The sequence below is a fragment of the Garra rufa genome, chromosome 2 (genome assembly GCF_049309525.1).
Source record: "Garra rufa chromosome 2, GarRuf1.0, whole genome shotgun sequence".
Classification (NCBI taxonomy): domain Eukaryota; kingdom Metazoa; phylum Chordata; class Actinopteri; order Cypriniformes; family Cyprinidae; genus Garra; species Garra rufa.
The window spans coordinates 11,118,024-11,140,022 of record NC_133362.1 but is presented as its reverse complement, the minus strand read 5'-3'; the positions used below and the strand labels follow the sequence as shown (position 1 = coordinate 11,140,022).

General features: G+C 35.3%; 1 protein-coding gene across 1 annotated transcript; it reads left to right on the top strand.

Annotated features, from left to right (window-relative positions):
* The first annotated feature begins 16,352 nt into the window (after positions 1–16,352).
* Positions 16,353–19,638, top strand: nanp (N-acetylneuraminic acid phosphatase). The gene is made up of 2 exons (XM_073835209.1): positions 16,353–16,489; positions 18,762–19,638. Exons 1-2 carry the CDS (start codon positions 16,388–16,390, stop codon positions 19,398–19,400), a joined length of 741 nt encoding a protein of 246 aa, XP_073691310.1. The 5' UTR covers positions 16,353–16,387; the 3' UTR covers positions 19,401–19,638.
* The last annotated feature ends 2,361 nt before the right edge of the window (positions 19,639–21,999 follow it).

Below are 21,999 nucleotides of genomic sequence, written 5' to 3'. Positions count from 1 at the left end.
AATAAATTGGATAATTTACTGATATTGTGTGGATAATATGTGATCATGTAATCAATAAAAAAGTCTTTAGTCAGATTTTTTTACATGACAATTGTTCAATGGTTCAACTAATAAATACATAAAGGAAGAAAGAAAGAGAGAAAGAAAGAAAGAAAGAAAGAAAGAAAGAAAGAAAGAAAGAAAGAAAGAGAAAGAAGAAAGAGCGAGAAAAAAGAATTATTCCACCATTAACTATTCATTTAAGAAGTACAAAGTAGAAGCATTTGCTCTAATGGCCTTTGACTTGTTAACTTGTCATTTTCTCTTGGTGCATTGTTACGATGAGGAAGTATTCTTTGCTAATTGAACTTTCATAACCTCGACCTTGTATTCAACAATATAACTACAATATCACATTTCACAGTTTTTATGGTTATATGGCGACAGGGAAAAGGCTCTTCACTTGTGACATGAACTTTGTATTCTCATATTTCACTGTTATTAGTAATTATTTTTACTTTGAATCTAATGCATTTATTTATTGATTATTTGCTTATTTGTTTATTTAATCAATCATTCATTTTCTTTCTTTCTTTCTTTCTTTCTTTCTTTCTTTCTTTCTTTCTTTCTTTCTTTCTTTCTTTCTTTAACCTTTTAACATTTCTTTTGGCTATTTGCTCCTATTTTCCTATTTTTCCTATTTATAAAAGCTTATTTTTTATGTTTATCTGTTTTTTGGCTTATTTTTAGTGCCTTCATTTATTTATTTGACCTGTTTTGCCTATTTAGTGGATTATTATATATTTAATTATGTATTTATTTAATAGCCCTTTTAATTTTTATTTTAAAAAAATTTTATAAGTTATTTTTTCTTTCTCTATTTTTTTTAATTTTTGATAATTTTTTATGGAAAAAGTAATTTCTTGCATAATATTTAATGCATGTCAGGGTTATTATAGTTAACTAAAACTAAAATGAACAGCATAAAAAAATACATTTTCGTTACTAAAATGAAATAACTATAAAAACATTTAAAAAACTGAAAAAAAGATAAATAAATACTTATTCAAAGTATTAATAAAAACGAAAAACGTTTCCTTTTTTGTCTTTTTATAGAAGCTTGCTTATTCATGCATTCATTTATTTATTTATTTTTATTTTATTTTTTATTTAATACACCTATGAAAGTTTTTTCTACATTTATTCATTAACATTTTTTTGTATATTTATAGAAGCTTGTTTATTTATGTGATATGCTGACATGCAGATAGACCTTGTGATCACTCTCACATGCATAAACAAGCTAGTTTGTTAACTATTTTATTTGCTTTCATCTTTTATCTGCCTTTCTCAGTTTACTTTCAGCTTTATGTCAAGTTTGCAGTCATATTTTGTAAACATGTTTCCTATTATCCTCTGTATAATGCTGCCCTGCCTCCAGGATTAACGTTTTGATTTCTTGCCAGCCAGTTGTCATACCAACAGTGGTAAATCTCTCCTTTAATTTACGGCAGGGCGATAAATTCAACACTTTTACTTGAGCCTGGTGACGCCTTATTGTTTTGGCTGTGTTTGTGTGTTGCTATTTGATGTCAACACTGATGCTTTTCAACTTCCATTAGTATGTGCATTTGTCATTAAACAATCGGTTCACCCAAAAAGGAAAATTCAGTCAGTGGTTTCATCCATGAAAGCTGCTTTCTTCTGTTTAATGAAAGGAAACGGCATCCTCAGCTGTCAAATAGGAGCTTTTGATAAGAGATATACATTTTCCATTGATTATGGCAGTGGAAATGTATTAAAGGAGAAATCGATACCGAGTGTGAACTTACCTTTCATAGCACATCTCGGCTTGTCCCCTGCACTCCGAAATCTGGCGCTAGTTAGCCGATGCCAACAACAGGTTGTCGTTGAGGGTGCATCGGGCATCGGACTAGCCATGTAAATAAATCACTGTTTTACACCATTTACGAGGCACACAGTAGCTCCATACTTCATTGGTAGACTTCCAAGGGCCTTGACATTTAAAACGAGACATTGAGAACTTTGAAAAAGCACTGGTAGTTTATTTAAGTACTCACGTGACTTATCAGGTTGTGGTTTCCTTCCTGCTCGTCACTCAACTTATCGTGACTAAATTCAAGATGGTGGCGAACGGTCAATATCACACCGGACTTCTCCTTTAAATATTGTTGAAGTGATTTAGATTTTGTGCCGTTAACCCAATTTGCATAATTCTCTTGCAAATAAATAACAGTCATTGGGCACAATTTATTCATAGTGAATTTCCCCTCTAATCTAATAATATACTCTTCATCTGTACTTCATTTTCCTTGCAACTGAAGTCTAAAATAAATGGCTTTGAAGAGCTAGCTCTTATATATAGATCCAAAGGCCATCAGATCATCAGATAACAGACTTTCCATGAAGAATGTTCTTCTTTTTCATGTTGCACATATGGAAATCTCACCTTCAGTTAATTTGTGGGAAAACTTTGCAGAGTTGCATCATTTCACTAGCTGGTGTCTATCCATCCTCTCCAGTTTCAGTGACAGCTCCTATTATTCCCCCGACACTAGTCTTTGAGAGAGATTCCAGCACATGTTTTGTTTATTTTGGACAGATCTTCTGTCATTCATCTCGTGGGTGAAGATTGTATGGACTTGTTTGTGGCAGACAATGTGAATTTGCTTTGGATGTAAGAAAACGCGATTTGTCCTGATGGTTGCTAGAGATCACTGCGGTGCCATTTTGTCTGTGTCTATTATTTACAACTTCCTGGTATTTGGTTATGTCACCCAAAAGCAAAGAGAAAAGGCTGGAGTTCATGAAAAGACAGAGGTAAATATATGCTGGGGATCCAGTGTCATTTTGATACTGATTCGCACGCAAGATCCTGCAAGATTATGTAGACCTTCTCTTTGGGCTGTACATAGAAACTATAAAATAGATTTATTGTGATTATTTAGGCTTACTACCAGGATAATAATTATTTAATAATGATAAGCCATGTAGAAGTCATGCATTAATTTGTGTTTTGTATTTAACATTAGTCATCATAGCGTCATAACTTTCTCTCTCTTTTTTTTAAGTGGAGTCTTTTGAAATTGTAGGACTCTTTCAGTTTTGCTTGATTAGAGGTACATTGTTGAAAGACCTTTTATTTTATTATTTAATATTTTTATGGAAAAAGTAATTTCTTGCATAATATTTTATGCATGTCAGGGTTGTTATAGTAAACTAAAACTAAAATTAACACCATAAAAAATACGTTTTAGTTACTTAAAATTACTTAAATGAAATAACTAAAAAAAAAAAAATTAAATAACTTACTTATTCAAAGTATTAATAAAAACTATAATAGTGTTTAAATTTTCCTTTTTTTGTCTTTTTATAGAAGAATGCTTTTTCTATTTCATACACTTTTGGGATATATGCTTTTTTGGACTATTTATAGTGGAATTATTATTATTTATTTTTATTTTTACCCATTTTGCATATTCATAGTGGATTATTTATGTATTTATTTAATAAACCTTTTAATGTTTTTATTTTATTTTATTTTATTTAAAACTCCTATTTTTGTCTATTTATAGAAGCTTATTTATTTATTTTACAAGAAAAAAGAATATCTTATTATAGTTTATTATAGTTAACTAAAATTAAACTATATAAAAAATGTTGTTACTTGAAATACAATAAAAGAAAAAAGTGTGAAAAAATGGAAAAATTAAAAATAGATTCAAACTATTAATAAAAACTATAGTATAAAAACTATAATAGTATTTAATATACAGTATTTATATGTATAAGCCATGTAGAGGTCATGCATTATTATTTTTGTATATATGTATACACCTTAATAGTATTTTACTGATACTATATATAAAATTAAGGTTGGATGGAAATGTGTTTATTATAGTAGGCTAAAGATAAGCATCCGTAGTTATATTGATCTAAACTGATCATGCCTTAGGAATATAATTTGCATTGAGGGAAAGAATTTTGCATAAAAAATTTTGTAGGTGTACTGTATCATCATACATGAATACTTTTGGTAAAATAGTTTTCATTTCATATTTAGGACTGTCATAACCATGTGGTTTCTTCAGAAATGCTCCAGTGATGTGATACGAGAGTAAGAAAGGTCATTGTTGAACAGGAGTTCCCCTCACATCAGCTTCATGTTTCTATCGCTCAGAAAGGGACTCAGTGTCAGGAAGACATCTGTCATTAGATAGCTTATTAGTGACCGTCTAAAGCTCATAAAGCTTATACCTTTATAATTGACTTTTAAAGGAGACCTATTATTCCCCTTTTTACAAGATGTAATATAAGCCTCAGGTGTCACCAGAATGTGCCTGTGATGTTTTAGATGAAAATACTTATATTTTTAAATTTTGAGTGGAAGCAGAAACATGCTGTTTTTGTGCATTCCTCTTTAGATGCAAATTAGCTGCTGCTCCCTGCCCCCTTTTCCAGAATAGGGCTGTGCCTTTACAGTTTGTACCTCAGGTACTCTGTTAAAAAACATCTTTTTGGTTTTGATTATCATGTCTGTTGCGTTCAAATGATGTGTTTCAAAGCCAAATCAGTTTAAATGTCTGATATAGGGTTTTCTGAGTGCACACATCCAAAGCACGCTCACAGAAAGCATGTGAGACTAAACTAAGTTCTCTTTCATGTCTTATTGCGCTTAAACAGTCAAATACACACAAGTTTATGTTAAAAACACATGAGTTACAAAAACAGTCGGTTATGTGTGTGAAGGTAAACAGCTGGGAAAGAAATTGCATGTTTATATTAGATCTGTGTGGCAGCAGTGTAATTTACAGTAAATAAATCAATAAATCCACTGCTCTCTTGTCTCCTCTGAGGCTCCGACTCTAAATAGTGTTCGTGCTCATCTATGCACCCAACGACAAAACAGTTGGCATGCTTTGCTTGAACATTATGTGAAAACAAAATGGTGGCGCCGTGGGTGGAAGTGTGCAGATTAAGGGGCGGAATATTATAATAAGATCCCATTCTTATTGTTTTTTCACATGCTTGCAGCGAAAGGCTTACCAAAACAAAGTTGCTGAGTTGTCCTTTTTCACATTTTCCTGGTTAGTAGATGCAATGGGGACCCGATTATAGCACTTTAACATGGAAAATGTCAGATTTTGATGATGTCACCTTTAAAAAAATCCCCTGAGCATGGTATTGTTTTCTCCATGAAGAATGCATGTGGTATGTATGGAAATTCTTGCTGGTCTTTTCATCAGAATCAGTGCTGATGTTTGTAATGGTATGTACTGTTGTTAGGTGGAGTGTGCGGATGATGTCCATAAGCCCATCTGGTTTATTATGTGCTGCTATCCCTCTTACTCCATGACTCTAATGGAAATTTTGGAAATGTTGAATCAACAGCCTGAGGAGGGAGAAAACAGCCAGCGTTCAGCTGGAGTGACTTCAGTGTTGAGTGATATACAATCACTAATCATAAAGGATGCAGGAACTTCCTGTCTACATTCTTAGTCTCTGACTGAGGGCCTCGTTCTTTCTAGTTTAGTGGAGTTCAGTGCAGTGGCTAAAGTTCTCTGAGTGTTAATGTGCTCTTGGTGTTCTGTAGTGATTGGCTATTTTAAAAATGCCTATTTTGAATGGAAGCAGAAACACGCTGTTTTCATGCATGCCTCTTTAAATGCGAATGAGCTGCTGCTCCCCGCCCACTTTTTTCAGAATAGAGCGGTGCCTTTACAGCTCGTACCTCAGATACTTTGCTAAAACACATTTGTTTGGTTTTGATTATTGTGTCTATAGTGGGAAATCATTGAATTTAAAGCAATATAAGTTTAAACTTCTGATTTAGGGTTCTCTTCTGAGGGTAAAATTTTGCAGGTAATCAGTTCAGTTGAGTTCAGTGCAGTGGTTCATGTTCTCTGAGTGTTAAAGGTTGTATCAGCGATTTCTAGCCTGAAACATAAAGTGTCAAATTCAGCTGACCTTTCATCACGATCCGCTCGCTGCCTGCCCCATAAATTGTCTGTGAAAAAACCGCGTCTCTCTGGTCAGCCTAGGGTCCGAGATATGCCAAAAAAACAATCGGCACTACCAACCTTTCCACACATAAACAAACAGTGTTCCAACCAATCAGCGTCAGGGGTTTGGTGTTGTGGACTTTCGCTCCGCCTCCCTCACATCCATGCACCAGTAGGAAAGTCCACAACACCAAACCCCTGACGCTGATTGGTTGGAACACTGTTTGTTTCTCTGTGGAATAGTTAACAGCGTCGATTGTTTTTTTGGCATATCTCGGACCCTAGGCTGACCAGAGAGACGCGGTTTTTTCACAGACAATTTATGGGGCAGGCAGCGAGCGGATCGTGAAGAAAGGTGAGCTGAAATTGACACTTTATGTTTTAGGCTAGGAATCGCTGATACAACCTTTAATGTGCTCTTGGTGTTCTCTAGTGATTGCCTATTTTGAAAATGCCTATTTTGAGTGGAAGCAGAAACACACTGTTTTCGTGCATGATTCTTTAAATGCAAATGAGCTGCTGCTCCCCGCCCACTTTTTCCAGAATAGAGCTGTGCCTTTACCAGGGAGGGAAATTAGCACCCGCCACCAGCCAAATGCGGGTGATTTTGTGTTGTGGCGGGTAAACTCGCTTCACCCACCGGCCACCGTGGCGGATAAATAAAAAAACATACTTCAACCGGACGACGTGAGGCGGTAATGCACCTTAACGTTGGTTGCGAGCTGCCATTAAAATACACGAAGAAGAAGAAGACAGCGGACACTTTTAGTGGCGGCACACCTTCAAAAAATGTGGCGATACATCACAGGCGTTAAGAGGTCTGTTAAAATATCTTTACAATCTGCTTTTGAAGAAATATATTGTATTTCGTGCTACAGCGCACATTCTGTCAGATGCAATTCATGGCGCGTCTTTCTCAATATACTGTACAACGCAGCATTCATTCACATCAGATGATAACTCGGCGGCAGAGTTCCACTCACACAGGGGCGTAATTTCCACTGGGGACACGCTTTTCAAAATCCCGTTGGTGTCCACCCAAATGGTTTTGTTAAGTAATCTCTTATATTGTAGAATGCACGCTCTACGCCGCCGAGAGTTTTGCGCTATAGTAAAAATTAAACCAAAAGTAAAACGCGCATTCAAAAGCAACTTTAATACCCTGCGTTTAGAGAGCGACTCCCCAATGCGCGCAAATTAGGCTACATAAAATATCTAGGCTGTTATAGTATGTGGGCTATAAGTTGTGTAGTTGTGAAGATATCTCTGTATCGTGATAGAGAAATTCGGTGAAAATGTCAGTATTTTATTGAGACTTGAGATTAAATAAACTGCTCAAGTATAGTAGATCTTGTAGTATTAATTTTCACATGCAGATACACATTGTCGGTTAAAAACATAAAGTGGCTGGTAAAAACATCCACCACACTGGCCAGTGGACAAAAAAGGTAATTTCCATCCCTGGCCTTTACAGCTCGTACCTCAGATACTCTGCCAAAACACATATGTTTGGTTTTGATTATCGTGTCTATCACACTGAAACCATGCGTTTTAAAGCTATATCAGTTTAAACTTCTGATTTAGGGTTCTCTTTTGAGGGTGAAGTTTTGCTGGTAATCAGATTAGTGGAGTTCAGTGCAGTGGCTAAAGTTCTCTGAGTGTTAATGTGCTCTTGGTGTTCTGTAGTGATTGCCTGTTTTGAGTGGAAGCAGAAACATGCTGTTTTTATGCATGGCTCTTTAAATGCAAATTAGCTGTTGCTCCCCGCCCACTTTTTTCCAGAGTTAGAGCTGTGCCTTTACAGCTCGTACCTCAGATACTCTTCCAAAACACATCTGTTTGGTTTTGATTATCATGTCTGTCACACTGAAATTATGTGTTTTAAAGCCATATCAGTTTAAACCAGTTCAGTGGAGTTCAATGCAGTTCAGTGCAGTTAAGTGTTAATTTACTCTTACATTGGTGTTCTGTAGTTATTGCTAGCCCAAGTTTACTCTATAAAGTCTATTGTATAATATTTGACATACAAATTTCTAAGACCGCTAAATGGTCAACATTTTACGACTTTGCTGTTGTACACATTATACTACATGCCGTCTATCATCTGATTGATATTTTCAAAGTAAAATGCCCACCTTTAGGTTGTGGTTTTCATGTCTTTTTGCTGTGAAATCTTTACTGATTTTTATTAAGTAGCTGTAAGAATAAATGATGTATTGTTAGTAATATTTCAAAATGAACACTTACTGGACTGCAGCAACTTAGTGTAGGTTTACTTTTTTTTTTTTTTTTTTTTTAGAAAAATCTGGTTAAATTGTGAGTATCAAACATGATACACCAGGCTTTTGAGAAAACTTTATTATTAATCTAACCATTTAGATCTCCTGAATTCTTAAATTTATTAATACCCAAATATATGTATATACACTGCTGTTTAAACATTTGGGATCAGTAAGATTTTTAAGGTTTTTTTGTTTTGTTTTTGTTTTTATAAAGTCTCTAATGCTCAAATTTTTGGAAGAAAACTGTTCCAAAAGCAAACAAACAAATAAATACATATCTTGTAAATTATTATATCTAAATGTTTAGATTTTTGGGATTAAACTGTTCCATTAAATGAAAAAATAAATAAAAATAATAATAAATACTTAAATTTATACATGTATACAAATATATTTGCTAATAAATCTAAGCATTTACACCTTGTAAATGCTTAGATTTATGATTATTGATTTATGATTATTGCATGATTTATAAAAAAATTTAAAAATAATAAATATATAGATATTTATAAATATACAAATATAAATATAGATTTTTTTAAAATATAGATTATTTTTGAGGAATGTTTATCGGTCAATCAACAATGTATTGCATTACTTTATATATTTATAAAATAAAAACAGCTTCTATTAGAAATCTAACCATTTAGATCAGTGCAGAATTGAGTGCAGCATAAGAAGAGAATTGTTTGTTTTTGTTTAGCAACTCCGTTTTATCTGATGATATCATGTTTATCTGAATGCTTTCATTGCTAAGAGTAACGCAATATTGCAACAATGCATTTTAATGATTTAACTTTGGCAATACAAGTATTGACTCACTGATTCCCAACAGACACAATGGTGTGAGGCAGCTGAGGCAACATTTCCCTGTTTCCCAATATACAGTAATAGTGTTTGTAGCATGGTTGAAAACAGGTGTGTAATACCCTGAGATTTCTTCCAAACCACAAAGTGTGTTTGTGTAAGGTGCTAAAAATGACGCAATATCAGCAGATCTTGTGTTACATAAATGACACATTGACCCAGAGTGACAGCTCTACTGTTGACAGTCAGGTTGCTGCTGTCACTGTTGCTTTGGCCTTGTTTTCAAATTCAATTTACAGTCTATTGTGTCTTAAGCTCTCTCTCCAAAAGTACATCTGAATTTTCCATTTGCTTTTCTCATGCACTATATTTTCATGTGAGATGTGTGACAGTAAAAATGTAGACTCGAACTCTGACTTTATACTGTAATACAGGATGCGTGCCCTCATGCACTTGTTGGATGTGTTGTTGCGCAGGTGTTATCTGAGCTATTTAAACAGAAGGTGACCCGAACGCCGTGCTGTCTGTGGGGGAGGCTTGTGCTGAACACAGAGATCGCGTGTGACTGGAGACCTGACCACCCACTGAGATGAAACGCAAAACAGAGTGCTGCGTGTCTGTGGAGAAGAGCAGCTAAAAGGTTTCCAGTGTCATTTATCATGCACATGCACATGCAGGAGGGGAAAAAACGTGCTGGTAATTTTTTGCCTGGACATTATCCATTAATTTTATGAATGTTTCCGTTAACCCTAAAACACAATGCAATGCAGTACAAAATACAGGTAAAACACATTCATTCTAATATTCTGATTTGCTGCTCAAAAACATTTATTATTATGTTGAAAACAGCTGAGTATAATCTTTTCAGGTTTCTTTGATAAATAGAAAGTTTAGAAGAACAGCATTTATCTAAAATATAATTTTTTGTAATATTTTAAATATGTTTATCATCGTTTTTGACCAGTTTAAAGAATCCTTGCTAAATAAAAGTATTAATTTCTATAATAACTTCCTGTAAAAAAATATACTTAACTTTAAATATTGATAATAATAATAAACAAAATGTTTTTGAACAGCATATTAGAGTGATTTCTGAAGGATCATGTGACACTTTAGACAGAAATTGAGCTGAAAATGTAGCTTTGATCACAGAATTAAATTAAAATTTTAAAACATATTAAAAAAGAAAGCAGTTATTTTAAATAGTAAAAATATTTTACTATAGTTTTTGTCTGTACCTTGGATCAAATAAATGCAGGCTTGGTGAGCAGAAGAGAATTCTTAAAAAAAACTAAAAATATTACTGTTCAAAAACTTTTGACTGGTCGTGTGTGAGTGACTAAAACTAACAAAATTTAAATGAAAACAAAGTATTGCAATTATACTAAATAAAACTCCATACTAGTTTAAATTGCATGATTAAACAATTTTTAAATATTTAATTAAATCCTAAATAATTATAAATATTAAATGCAATTCTTCATTATGATTACTCAGAATTACATTGTACTTGTCTAACTGCTGTTTAAAAAGTTTGAAATTGCATTTTATATATTCCTTTTTTTTTATTATTCCTTTTCAAAACTAGGTTTTTGCTGCTAAGTCTTGTATGCATTCACCACAAAGACTTTTTAAACAGTGTAAATCTGTGAAGTGAGATTTGTAGCTGTAATTGCTGCAGTGTTTGTTTTGGTAGGCATGAGCACAGTCTCTAACTCTCTCACACTTCCACTCCCTGAAACTTCTGTTTACAGAACGTGTTTTGAAAGGAACGTTACACGAACAGGAATTGTTCGAACAGAGACTGGCATCCGTGCTATGAACAGAATCTGCATGCGTGAGAAATGCTCCAATTTCTGATCGTGCTTAGAATGAGAGCAGAATGCAGTGACACATTTTTGCGTGTCAACGTTTGGCACCGGGCCAGGTGCGAGTGCACGCAAGGTTACATAATGAGAGATCCGCCAGAGAGGGAGTGAGAAGTGTCATATCAAGAGTCATTTTAATGCTTCGAGTAACAATACATGACACTTCCTCTGGATACACTAACTGCTCTCAATGTCTTCCTCTACATGGAAGCTGCACACTAATCAGCCACAGATAACAGATATGCTTGCACAGCTCTTTTTCTGTCATAATGCATGCAGCTGTTTTGTTTTAATACTAAGAATAATACAAGACATAAGTACAGGAGCTTTATGAGGTAACTTCGAAATCATGAAATTGGTAGAATTACATTATTTAAACTCTTTTCTCTAAATTAACTTTACCTTTATGAGCTATTTTGACTTATAAAGTGAATTTTAATGCATATATGAATGTCATACAGGTATCCCTGTTGAAAAAAACAGCATATGCTGGTTAGGTAGGTTTTGATGCTGGGATGCTGATTTTAGCTAGTTTAAGCTCTGGTTTAAGGTGGTTGTTAGCTAGTTTATGCTGGTCTTAAAATAGTTTATGCTGGCCATGCACTGGTCCTGAGCAGGCGGGACCGGCTTAGGACCAGCAGATGACCAGCATAAACCATCCAAGGACCAGCATAAACCAGCTAAAACCAGCACTGAACGTAAACAATGCCACTGAACTGAAAAAAAAAACTAGCATATTTTGCTGATTAATGCTTCTGAAAATGCTCAATTATTGTCATGTTTTGGGCTGTACTAATCAGTCAGACAGGGAAAAACATTTGAAGTATTATAGACTGCCAAAAGTTATAACAAATCAAGGAGAAGAGTGCAAAAAGTGAGGAACAAAAGACATTTGTGGTTGGCCAAACTGAACCAGGATTTCCAGGGCAAGAATCTTGACAACGTTTCTGTTTGTTCTTATAATTTTCAGTCAGGTCCCTGTTGAGAAAACCAGCATATGCTGGTTAGGTAGGTTTTGACGCTGGTATGCTGGTTTTAGCTGGTCCTACGCTGGTTTATGCTGAGCAGGAGGGACCAGTTTAGCATAAACCAGCTTAGGACCTGCATAAACCAGCTAAGGACCAGCATAAACCAGTTTAGGACCTGCATAAACAAGCTAAGGACCAGCATAAACCATTTTAGGACCAGCATCCCAGCATCAAAACCTACCTAACCAGCATATGCTGTTTTTTTTTCAACGGGGATGCTGAGTAACCACAGATTTATTAGGGTCATTGTATCACAAACAGAAAGTTTCTAAATACTTGCATATTTTGCTGATTATTGCTGCTGAAAATGCTCAATTATTGTCATGTTTTGGGCTGTACTAATCAGTCAGACAGGGAAAAACATTTGGAGTACTATAGACTGCCAAGTTATAACAAATCAAGGAGAAGAGTGCAAAAACTGAGGAACAAAAAGGCGTTTGTTGTTGGCCAAACTGAACCAGGATTTCTTAAACCAGGGCAAGAATCTTAACAACATTTGTGTTTGTTCTTAGAAATTTCAGTCAGGTCCCTGTTCAGAAAACCAGCATATGCTGGATAGGTAGGTTTTGATGCTGGTATGCTGGTTTTGTCTGGTCCTAGCAGGAGGGACCAGTATAGGATCAGCACATGAGCAGTTTAGGGCCAGCATAAACAAGCTAAGGACCAGCATAAACCAGTTTAGGACCTGCATAAAGTAGCTAAGGACCAGCATAAACCAGCTAAGGACCAGCAGAAACCATCTAAGGACCAGCATAAACCAGTGAAAATCAGCATCAAAACCTATCCAGCATATGCTTTTTTTTTCAACAGGGATGCTGAGTAACTACAGATGTATTAGGGTAATGGTATCACAATCAGAAAGTTTCCTAATACATTTTGTCTTCATAATGAACAGTATATAGAGTGTTTTCACTACACATCATCTATCGGCCATATTGGCGGCACTGATTGTGAACAATGCCACTAAACTGAAAAAAGTGCATATTTTGCTGATTATTGCTGCTGAAAATGGTCAATTATTGTCATGTTTTGGACATTTGGAGTATTATAGACTACCAAAAGTTATAACAAATCAAGGAGAAGAGTGCAAATACTGAGGAACAAAAGACGTTTGTAGTTGGCCAAACTGAACCAGGATTTCCAGGACAAGAATCTTGACAACATTTGTGTTTGTTCTTATCATTTTCAGTCAGGTCCCTGTTGAGAAAACCAGCATATGCTGGTTAGGCTGAGCATGAGGGACCAGTTTAGGATCAGCACATGACCATCTTAGGACCAGCATAAACCAGCTTAGGACCTGCATAAACCAGCTATGGACCAGTATAAACCAGCTAAGGACCTGCATAAACCATCTAAGGACCAGCATAAACCAGTGAAAATCAGCATCAAAACCTACCTAACCAGCATATGCTGTTTTTTTTAACAGGGATTCTGAGTAACCACAGATTAATTAGGGTAATTGTATCACAACCAAAAAGTTTCCAAATACATTTTGTCTTCATAATGTTTTACCTTTGAACAGACTTCAACGGTTTGAGTTTAAAATCTTTGTTTGTGTTCTACTGAAGAAACAAAGTCACCTACATCTTGGATGCCCTGGGGGTAAGCCGATAAACATCAAATTTTCATTTTTGGGTGAACTATCCCTTTAAACAGCATAAAATAGCAGAACAATGTATTCAGTAGTACATTAACCATGCAATCCATGCTATTGTTTACATCTGAGTATCTCTAATATGGCTGCTGATCCGGGCAACCAACCAAACCTTGACGTAAGTGCAAACCCTCTATTGTTTCACAACTAGAAAGTTTACAAATACCTTGTCTTCATTATAAACAAGTAAATCAACATCTGAAAAACCAAACAAAGTCTACCTGTGCTGTACTTTAAACAATTGTAACTTTGGTTTGCTGTTTTGTATGTAATACAATAAAATTCATGTATCATGGCTCAAGTTTATAAATCCTTTTTGGGGCCACTGTATATGTAAAGAAAGTTTATGCATCTCAGCCTTTTAAAATAAATAGCAAACCACAAAAACTCACTGGGAAATGGTAAGTGTTCCTCATGGTGAGTGAAGAGCCCTCAAGGTATGTACGTTCTGAGAGTAGAGGGGAAAAAAATCACAGCAAGGTTATGTAAGGTAAGTTTGCACTAAGAAAATGCTGTTAAACGGAATGATGGGTAATTTCTGTGCTGTGTTTGGCTGCAACTTGCTTCTCTCAGTGAACATTCCGTGGTTTTGAATGTATAATTATGAGACAGTGTGCAATTAACAAAGCTAATGTGATACATAAACTTATCCCTGCTGAAAAAACCAGCATATGCTGGTTTTTTCAGCAGGGATCTAACCTCTTATCAATGTAAACAACAGTTGGTTGATTGACTCTACTTGTTATAAAACTTTCAATCTGTATCATGTCTTCAAAAGTGAATTACAAAAATGTTTTGATCTTTTTTTGATGCGGAAGTAAGTGTATTTTCTGTAAATACCGTGAATATGCAAAACTTCCGACTCATTAGGCACTCTACTAGGAGAATAACAACTAGTTGCTCAACAAACAAGTGTGTTTATTACGAAAATACATCCAGATAATATGATAAGTATATCAGTTTGCAATATCATGCAGCGAAACGAGCTGTTTTTATGTTGTTTTTTTCTTTTTACCGATAAAAATGGCTAGGAATGAATGACACCGGAAGCCTGCTCTCACGTTAAAAATAAAAAGGCGTTTGTTTTTTTAGAATCCTCCTTATGTTCATGTTTTGTGTTCCACAAATTCAATACCATGAGTATGAGTGAATAATTAAAGAATTTTCATTTTCTGTGAACTATTTCCGAGTTTCAGAATGATTTTCCGGACTTTCTGAGTTTCTGCTTTCCTTCTCAATGATACGGTCGCATGCCATACATGTGTTGTGGTGACAAGGCATTCAGTTTTGTTTTAGTGTTGAGGATATGTAATTCATTCCAATAGGAACCAAAGTTTCAGTCGTGATAATGGGCCATGAAGTTTCAGTGATGTGGTTGATTTGTACTCAGCTAGTAATGACCGGAGGCCCTCGTGTGGACATGATTGTAAGTGCATTTCAATTGCTTTAAAATTAAGTAGAATTTTTACATGCAGAATTTAATGATGACTGTCCTTTTTCATTTTGGGTGAAAATAAGTGTTCTAGTGAACAAAAGTTATATTTGTTTCAAAAGATTTCAGAAAAATGCTGTTCTTCTGAATTTTCTATTCATCAACGAAACCTGGAAAAAAATCTGCTTAGCTTTCAACAGAAATAATAATGGTTTTTATTATCTTTTTTTTTTTTTTTTTTTTTTTTTGAGCAGCAAATAAGAATAGTAGGATGATTTCTGAAGGATCATGTGACTGGAGTAATGATGCTAAAATTCAGCTTTGATAGAAAGATAGGAAGCATTTATTTCACCTGTAAAAAATAATTCAAAATTGTACTGTTTTTGCTGTATTTTGGATCAAATACATGTAGGCTTGGGTGAGCAGAAGAGACAACTGATATAATCAAGTAAATAGTAAATAAATGATAGATAAGTAAAATATATTTTTGAAAAATATGTATTTAAACACCTGTTTTATGATACAAAAAGTGCAAGTTTCTAATATTTACCCTGCCAAGATTGTAAATTGTAAAAGTGCAGTAACTCCTCACATGGTTAAGATGAGGAGGCAGCTGAAGGCTGTACTTTTTACACGTACTATCATGAGATGAAACCTTAGACATAAGTTCACACACAGTTTCTCATAGACCAGCACATGTAATCTGATAAGAACCTGAAAAAAGAGAATGTTTATTGAGAGCAAACCATAGGAGTTAAGATTTTCACGTAACCTCAATTCGTAGCTGCCAACTCGCACGTCTTCCTACATTCAGCTGCCACTTAGATTTTCCACCTGATTATGGTGTCGAGTACTGCTAGAAATCTTTATCTTTAGCATTAATATAAAATGCTTAAACATTTGTTTAAGAATGCAGCTTTTACGTTTTATGATTTTACATTTTATAATATTGAATGTAATGAATAAATACCACCACCATCACCACTACTACTTCTAGCCTTATTAGTATTACAACTAATGAGCTAATACGAACACAAATAAAAATAAGCATAAAATATTAGCATATTTTTCAGTGCAATATTTTATTTTAAACCCTTACAGTTGCTTCAAAACATGAGAAATAGAACGTTTAAGACTAATCTAATAATCTCAGCATGCAAAAACAAAAACAAAAAAACATCACATGTACAGACCTGTTATAAATCCTCATAATTTTTTCCTCGGGAACTACATCTCCCAGAATGCAATGTGACCAGCCTGACGTCAGTAGCCGGAGTTCCGCGTGTTCGGATGTGTTGTTAATATCATACGTGGATGTGGAATATGATGGAAAGTCGAGGAGTTTCATCGATTATTTTTGACTTGGATAACACGCTGGTCGATACAGCTGGCGCAGGACGAATTGCCATTCAGAAGGTAAATGAGTGAATAAGGAAAATACTCAAACGAACACTTTAAAGAACTGTTGACAATACCATGGTATTACCATAGTTTTTAGGTACTTTTCACGGTATAATTTGACATAATTTAAAGCATATATTGAAGTATCATTGTATTACCATGGTTTTTGGACACATGACATAGTATTATTGGACGTACCTTGAAGTATCTATCAAAGTACCATAGTATTACCATGTTTTTGGACACATGCCATAGTATTATTGGACGTACCTTGAAGTATCTATCAAAGTACCATAGTATTACCATGTTTTTTGGACACATGCCATAGTATTATTGGACGTACCTTGAAGTATCTATCAAAGTACCATAGTATTACCATGTTTTTTGGACACATGCCATAGTATTATTGGACGTACCTTGAAGTATCTATCAAAGTACCATAGTATTACCATGTTTTTTGGACACATGCCATAGTATTATTGGACGTACCTTGAAGTATCTATCAAAGTACCATAGTATTACCATGTTTTTGGGACACATGCCATAGTATTATTGGACGTACCTACCTTGACGTATCTATCGAAGTACCATAGTATTACCATGGTTTTTGGACACATGCCATAGTATTATTGGACGTACCTTGAAGTATCTATCGAAGTACCATAGTATTACCATGTTTTGGGACACATGCCATAGTATTATTGGACGTACCTTGAAGTATCTATCAAAGTACCATAGTATTACCATGTTTTTGGGACACATGCCATAGTATTATTGGACGTACCTACCTTGACGTATCTATCGAAGTACCATAGTATTACCATGTTTTTTGGACACATGCCATAGTATTATTGGACGTACCTTGAAGTATCTATCAAAGTACCATAGTATTACCATGTTTTTGGGACACATGCCATAGTATTATTGGACGTACCTACCTTGACGTATCTATCGAAGTACCATAGTATTACCATGGTTTTTGGACACATGCCATAGTATTATTGGACGTACCTTGAAGTATCTATCGAAGTACCATAGTATTACCATGTTTTGGGACACATGCCATAGTATTATTGGACGTACCTTGAAGTATCTATCAAAGTACCATAGTATTACCATGTTTTTGGGACACATGCCATAGTATTATTGGACGTACCTACCTTGGCGTATCTATCGAAGTACCATAGTATTACCATGGTTTTTGGACACATGCCATAGTATTATTGGACGTACCTTGAAGTATCTATCGAAGTACCATAGTATTACCATGGTTTTTGGACACATGCCATAGTGCCATTGGACGTACCTTGACGTATATATCGAAGTACCATAGTATTACCATGTTTTTTGGACACATGCCATAGTATTATTGGACGTACCTTGAAGTATCTATCAAAGTACCATAGTATTACCATGTTTTTGGGACACATGCCATAGTATTATTGGACATACCTACCTTGAAGTATCTATCGAAGTACCATAGTATTACCATGTTTTTGGGACACATGCCATAGTATTATTGGACGTACCTTGAAGTATCTATCGAAGTACCATAGTATTACCATGTTTTTTGGACACATGCCATAGTATTATTGGACGTACCTTGAAGTATCTATCGAAGTACCATAGTATTACCATGTTTTGGGACACATGCCATAGTATTATTGGACGTACCTTGAAGTATCTATCGAAGTACCATAGTATTACCATGTTTTGGGACACATGCCATAGTATTATTGGACGTACCTTGAAGTATCTATCGAAGTACCATAGTATTACCATGTTTTGGGACACATGCCATAGTATTATTGGACGTACCTTGAAGTATCTATCGAAGTACCATAGTATTACCATGTTTTTGGACACATGCCATAGTATTAAATGGTAGTATTAAAATGGTTTTTCAACACATTTCAATGTGGTATTTTTGGGGTACTCTTAAGTATATATCAAAGTACCATGCTATTACCATGGTTTTTGTACACATGCCATGATATTTGTACACACTTTTAAGTGTATATCAAAGTACCATTGTATTACTATGGTTTTTGGAGACATAAAATGGCATTGCCATGGTATTCTTTGACATACTCTTAAGTATATATATATATCAGTGCCATCATATTACCACTTTTTTGACACTTACTGTGGTAATACTATGATATTGTTCTCCAAAAACTATTTGGACACTTAGTCAAGACTTAAAACTTTGTCTTTTGATTAAATAACAAAATATGAATCCAAACTGTACTATTTTTGTTCTTTAAACACATTGTTGTTTCTTCAGGTCTGTGAGCTGCTAAAGTCAACACATGTGCAGGAAAGCCACATCAAAGACATCTGTGATCGCTTTTTACGAAAGCTTCTCCACGAATCGTTCGACCCATCAGAAGGAAAAACAATAGATGATGTGAGGATCCAACACTGGTATGAAGCCCTACAGGAGACGCAGGGCACAGATCCTGATCCAGCTCTGGCAAACAGCTGCTACTACACATGGAAGAACACACGATTACAGGTGCTGACTTTTTCTCCCGAGGTTCGATCTCTCCTGGAAGAACTGCGGAAAAACTACAAACTGCTTCTGCTCACCAATGGCGATACTCAGACGCAGTGGGAGAAGATCGAAGCGGCGAGATGTGAGGGTCTCTTTAGTTTGCTGGTAGTCGGAGGAGATCACCCTGAGCAGAAACCGGCACGCTCCATCTTCACTCACTGCTTCGAGTCTGCGGGAGTCCGGCCGCAAGACTGCATCATGGTGGGAGATTCTCTCAGCACAGACATCCAGGGAGGTATTAATGCAGGAGTGCGAGCCACCGTGTGGATAAACAGTGACTGTAAATCTCTCCCGGAGGGCTCTGTGACTCCAGACTACACTGTTCCTAGTGTATTAAATCTGAATGATATTCTACTTAAACTGAGATGATTTTTTTTAAAGAAACTTTTAAAGAAAAATGTGATTAAGTCTTAAATCAGTGGCTTTAAATGATTAGAATTGTTAAAGAAAAATATCAGCAGAAATATTTATAATTGCCAATACCTCAAAAATATTTTAAGTTGTGGAGTAAATTAATCATGGGTGTTATGTCTATTGGTATATACATGACTGTACTGTACATATAAATTCAAAACGAAGATTAAAACATTTTAATGTTTAAATTGAATTTCTTTGACACCTTGTGCAGCTGTGCTTTAAATCTCCTTTTGTGGTCTGAAAAAGTTAGGAAAAAGAACTACACCAGAGTGAGTGAATTATTAAATAAGTATGCCAGTGATTAATCGATTAATTGCTGTAATCAAAGTTTATCAAATGCTTATTAATTAAGCTAATCATAAATGCGTTCAGTAATCATGCAAACAAACCCATAGCTATAAAACCACTCAACGCTAGAGGGCGCACTACAGCTCCACGTGTTTCAGATGCACTTAAACAAACGTGCACACACCTTTGGATTTAAACACTAAATGCGGGTTCAACATCAAGATGGAAGCATTTCCTTGTAAGTAAAGATTGGTTGTGGCTAGAGGGTATACAGCTCAGACCGGAAACTAACAATGAAATTAATTGTTCTACCTATTAGATTGTGTTTTATTAACGTCTACACCTACCCCAACCCTAAACTTAGCCCTTACTATAATACAAAAAAAGTATTATTGTTGTACAGTGTGACAAAAATTACGTTAGACTGATGTGCGCATGCCCAGTAGCCTTAGCTGTATCCCTTCTAGACTTTACCGTAAAGATTCTGTTCACTACAAACCCCATAATCGTATATTGAAGTCAAGGGCGTAGAATATAGTTTAGGTCATCTGAAATAGGTCACCGATCCCTGAGAAGTTAAAGTAAATAAATGAGTAAGTGAATTAAGCTACAAACTCGAGCATAATGCACAATGTTTCCATCTAATATGTATTATGAGGTGCAGCTCCTCATTTTAATTGAGTGTTTTCACTAGTTAGCAGTAAACCGGTTACCTCGCGTGAATATGTTCGTAGATTTGTGTTGAATGTTATCTTTGGAACGAGAAAATGGATATTTTATTTGTAAACATTTTTTGATTATTTCAGTTAATGCCATAAAACTACCGAACTAAGCCAGTAGTAGTACAGTGTCTTGTAAACATGGCTGTAGACGCGAAAAGCGGAGGAACAGACAAACGATTCAGTTGAGTGAGTCATTTACGCTGGATCCTAATGATTTAAACTCGTGACTTCGATCATTCAGTTCATGCGGTTCGCTAGCAAAAAGAACAGATCAAAAGAGCACTTCATTTTCGAACATCGCTTGTAATGGTTTTAAAAAATCAGTTAAACCATTGCTTCGTAAAATGATTCACTTTCGAAGCGCTCCAGTCGGATTGTATATCGCGATTCAGATCTTCAAAGCGAGTGTCGGTAAACATTTGATTTAGATCGGGACTTCGGGGCTGGTTAACGCTGGAATACACTACAAGACTTTTAAAATCTGAACGGATTTTTTAACAGTAGGCATCATACACTCACCGATCACAACAAACTCATGCAGAAATGTGCTCCTTGTTGCTAGAAGATGCATAACAAGTAAGGGATAATCAACGGTTTGCCGTGCGTTAAAGGATTTTAAATGCACGACGTGGAGGCTAATAACCACCCGACGCGAAGCGGAGGCATTTCGGGACTCATATCGTAAATCGATTTAGATCGGGTCTTTTTTTTCAGATCGAAACTTTAGAGCGGGATCGCGATTTACTTCTTGAATTAAATCATTTGTGAACTGCGCTCAGAAGTACCGATATTAAATTATGGGTCACAAATCAACATTTAGATCGGAACTGCGGAGCGTAGATCGGAAATCATTTGATTTAGATTGGAACTTTACGAAACGCGAATCATTTAATTTAGATCGGAACGGAGCACGTTCACGAATTATTTAACAAATCTTTTAATTCAGATCGGAACTTGATGTTAATTTCTCCAGTGATTTGGAGGGAACATTGTACCAAAATACTACAAAAGTGGTCAAAAAAGGACTCAGAATTGTGTACTTAAAGCTCACAAGACTTAATCAGTGTAATTATTTATTAGTACTAAAGAGAGACATTTTGTAGTTTTGTAAAATAGTCAAATGTTAATAAATAGTATTTTTAGTAATTACAAACAATTGATGGGGTAATCTTTTAATTCAGATAGGAACCTGGAGTCATTAAACTTTGCATATCACAAATCATTTGATTCAGTTCTGGACTCAGAGCATGTATCACGAATCGATTTAGATCGGAGCGGTTTCGTGAAATTTTTATTCAGATCGGACCTTCGGAGGGGGTTCACGAATTATTTGATTTAGATGGGAACTTTTCATATTACAAATCATTTGATTCAGTTCAGGACTTGAAGTGTGTATCACGAATCGATTTAGAATGGGACTTCGGAGCAGTTTTGAAAAAATTGATTCAGAACGGAACTTTAGAGTGGGTTCATTTGGCAAATTGAATTCCAGATTTGAAATGAAGTGGTATGAAGGGAACATTGTACCAAAATACTACAAA

Excerpts from the sequence above, each read along its gene's own strand:
- nanp (XM_073835209.1), top strand. The coding sequence starts at position 16,388 with ATGTGGAATATGATGGAAAGTCGAGGAGTTTCATCGATTATTTTTGAC. Across the intron at positions 16,490-18,761 it reads GACGAATTGCCATTCAGAAG|GTCTGTGAGCTGCTAAAGTC; the intron begins GTAAATGAGTGA and ends TTGTTTCTTCAG.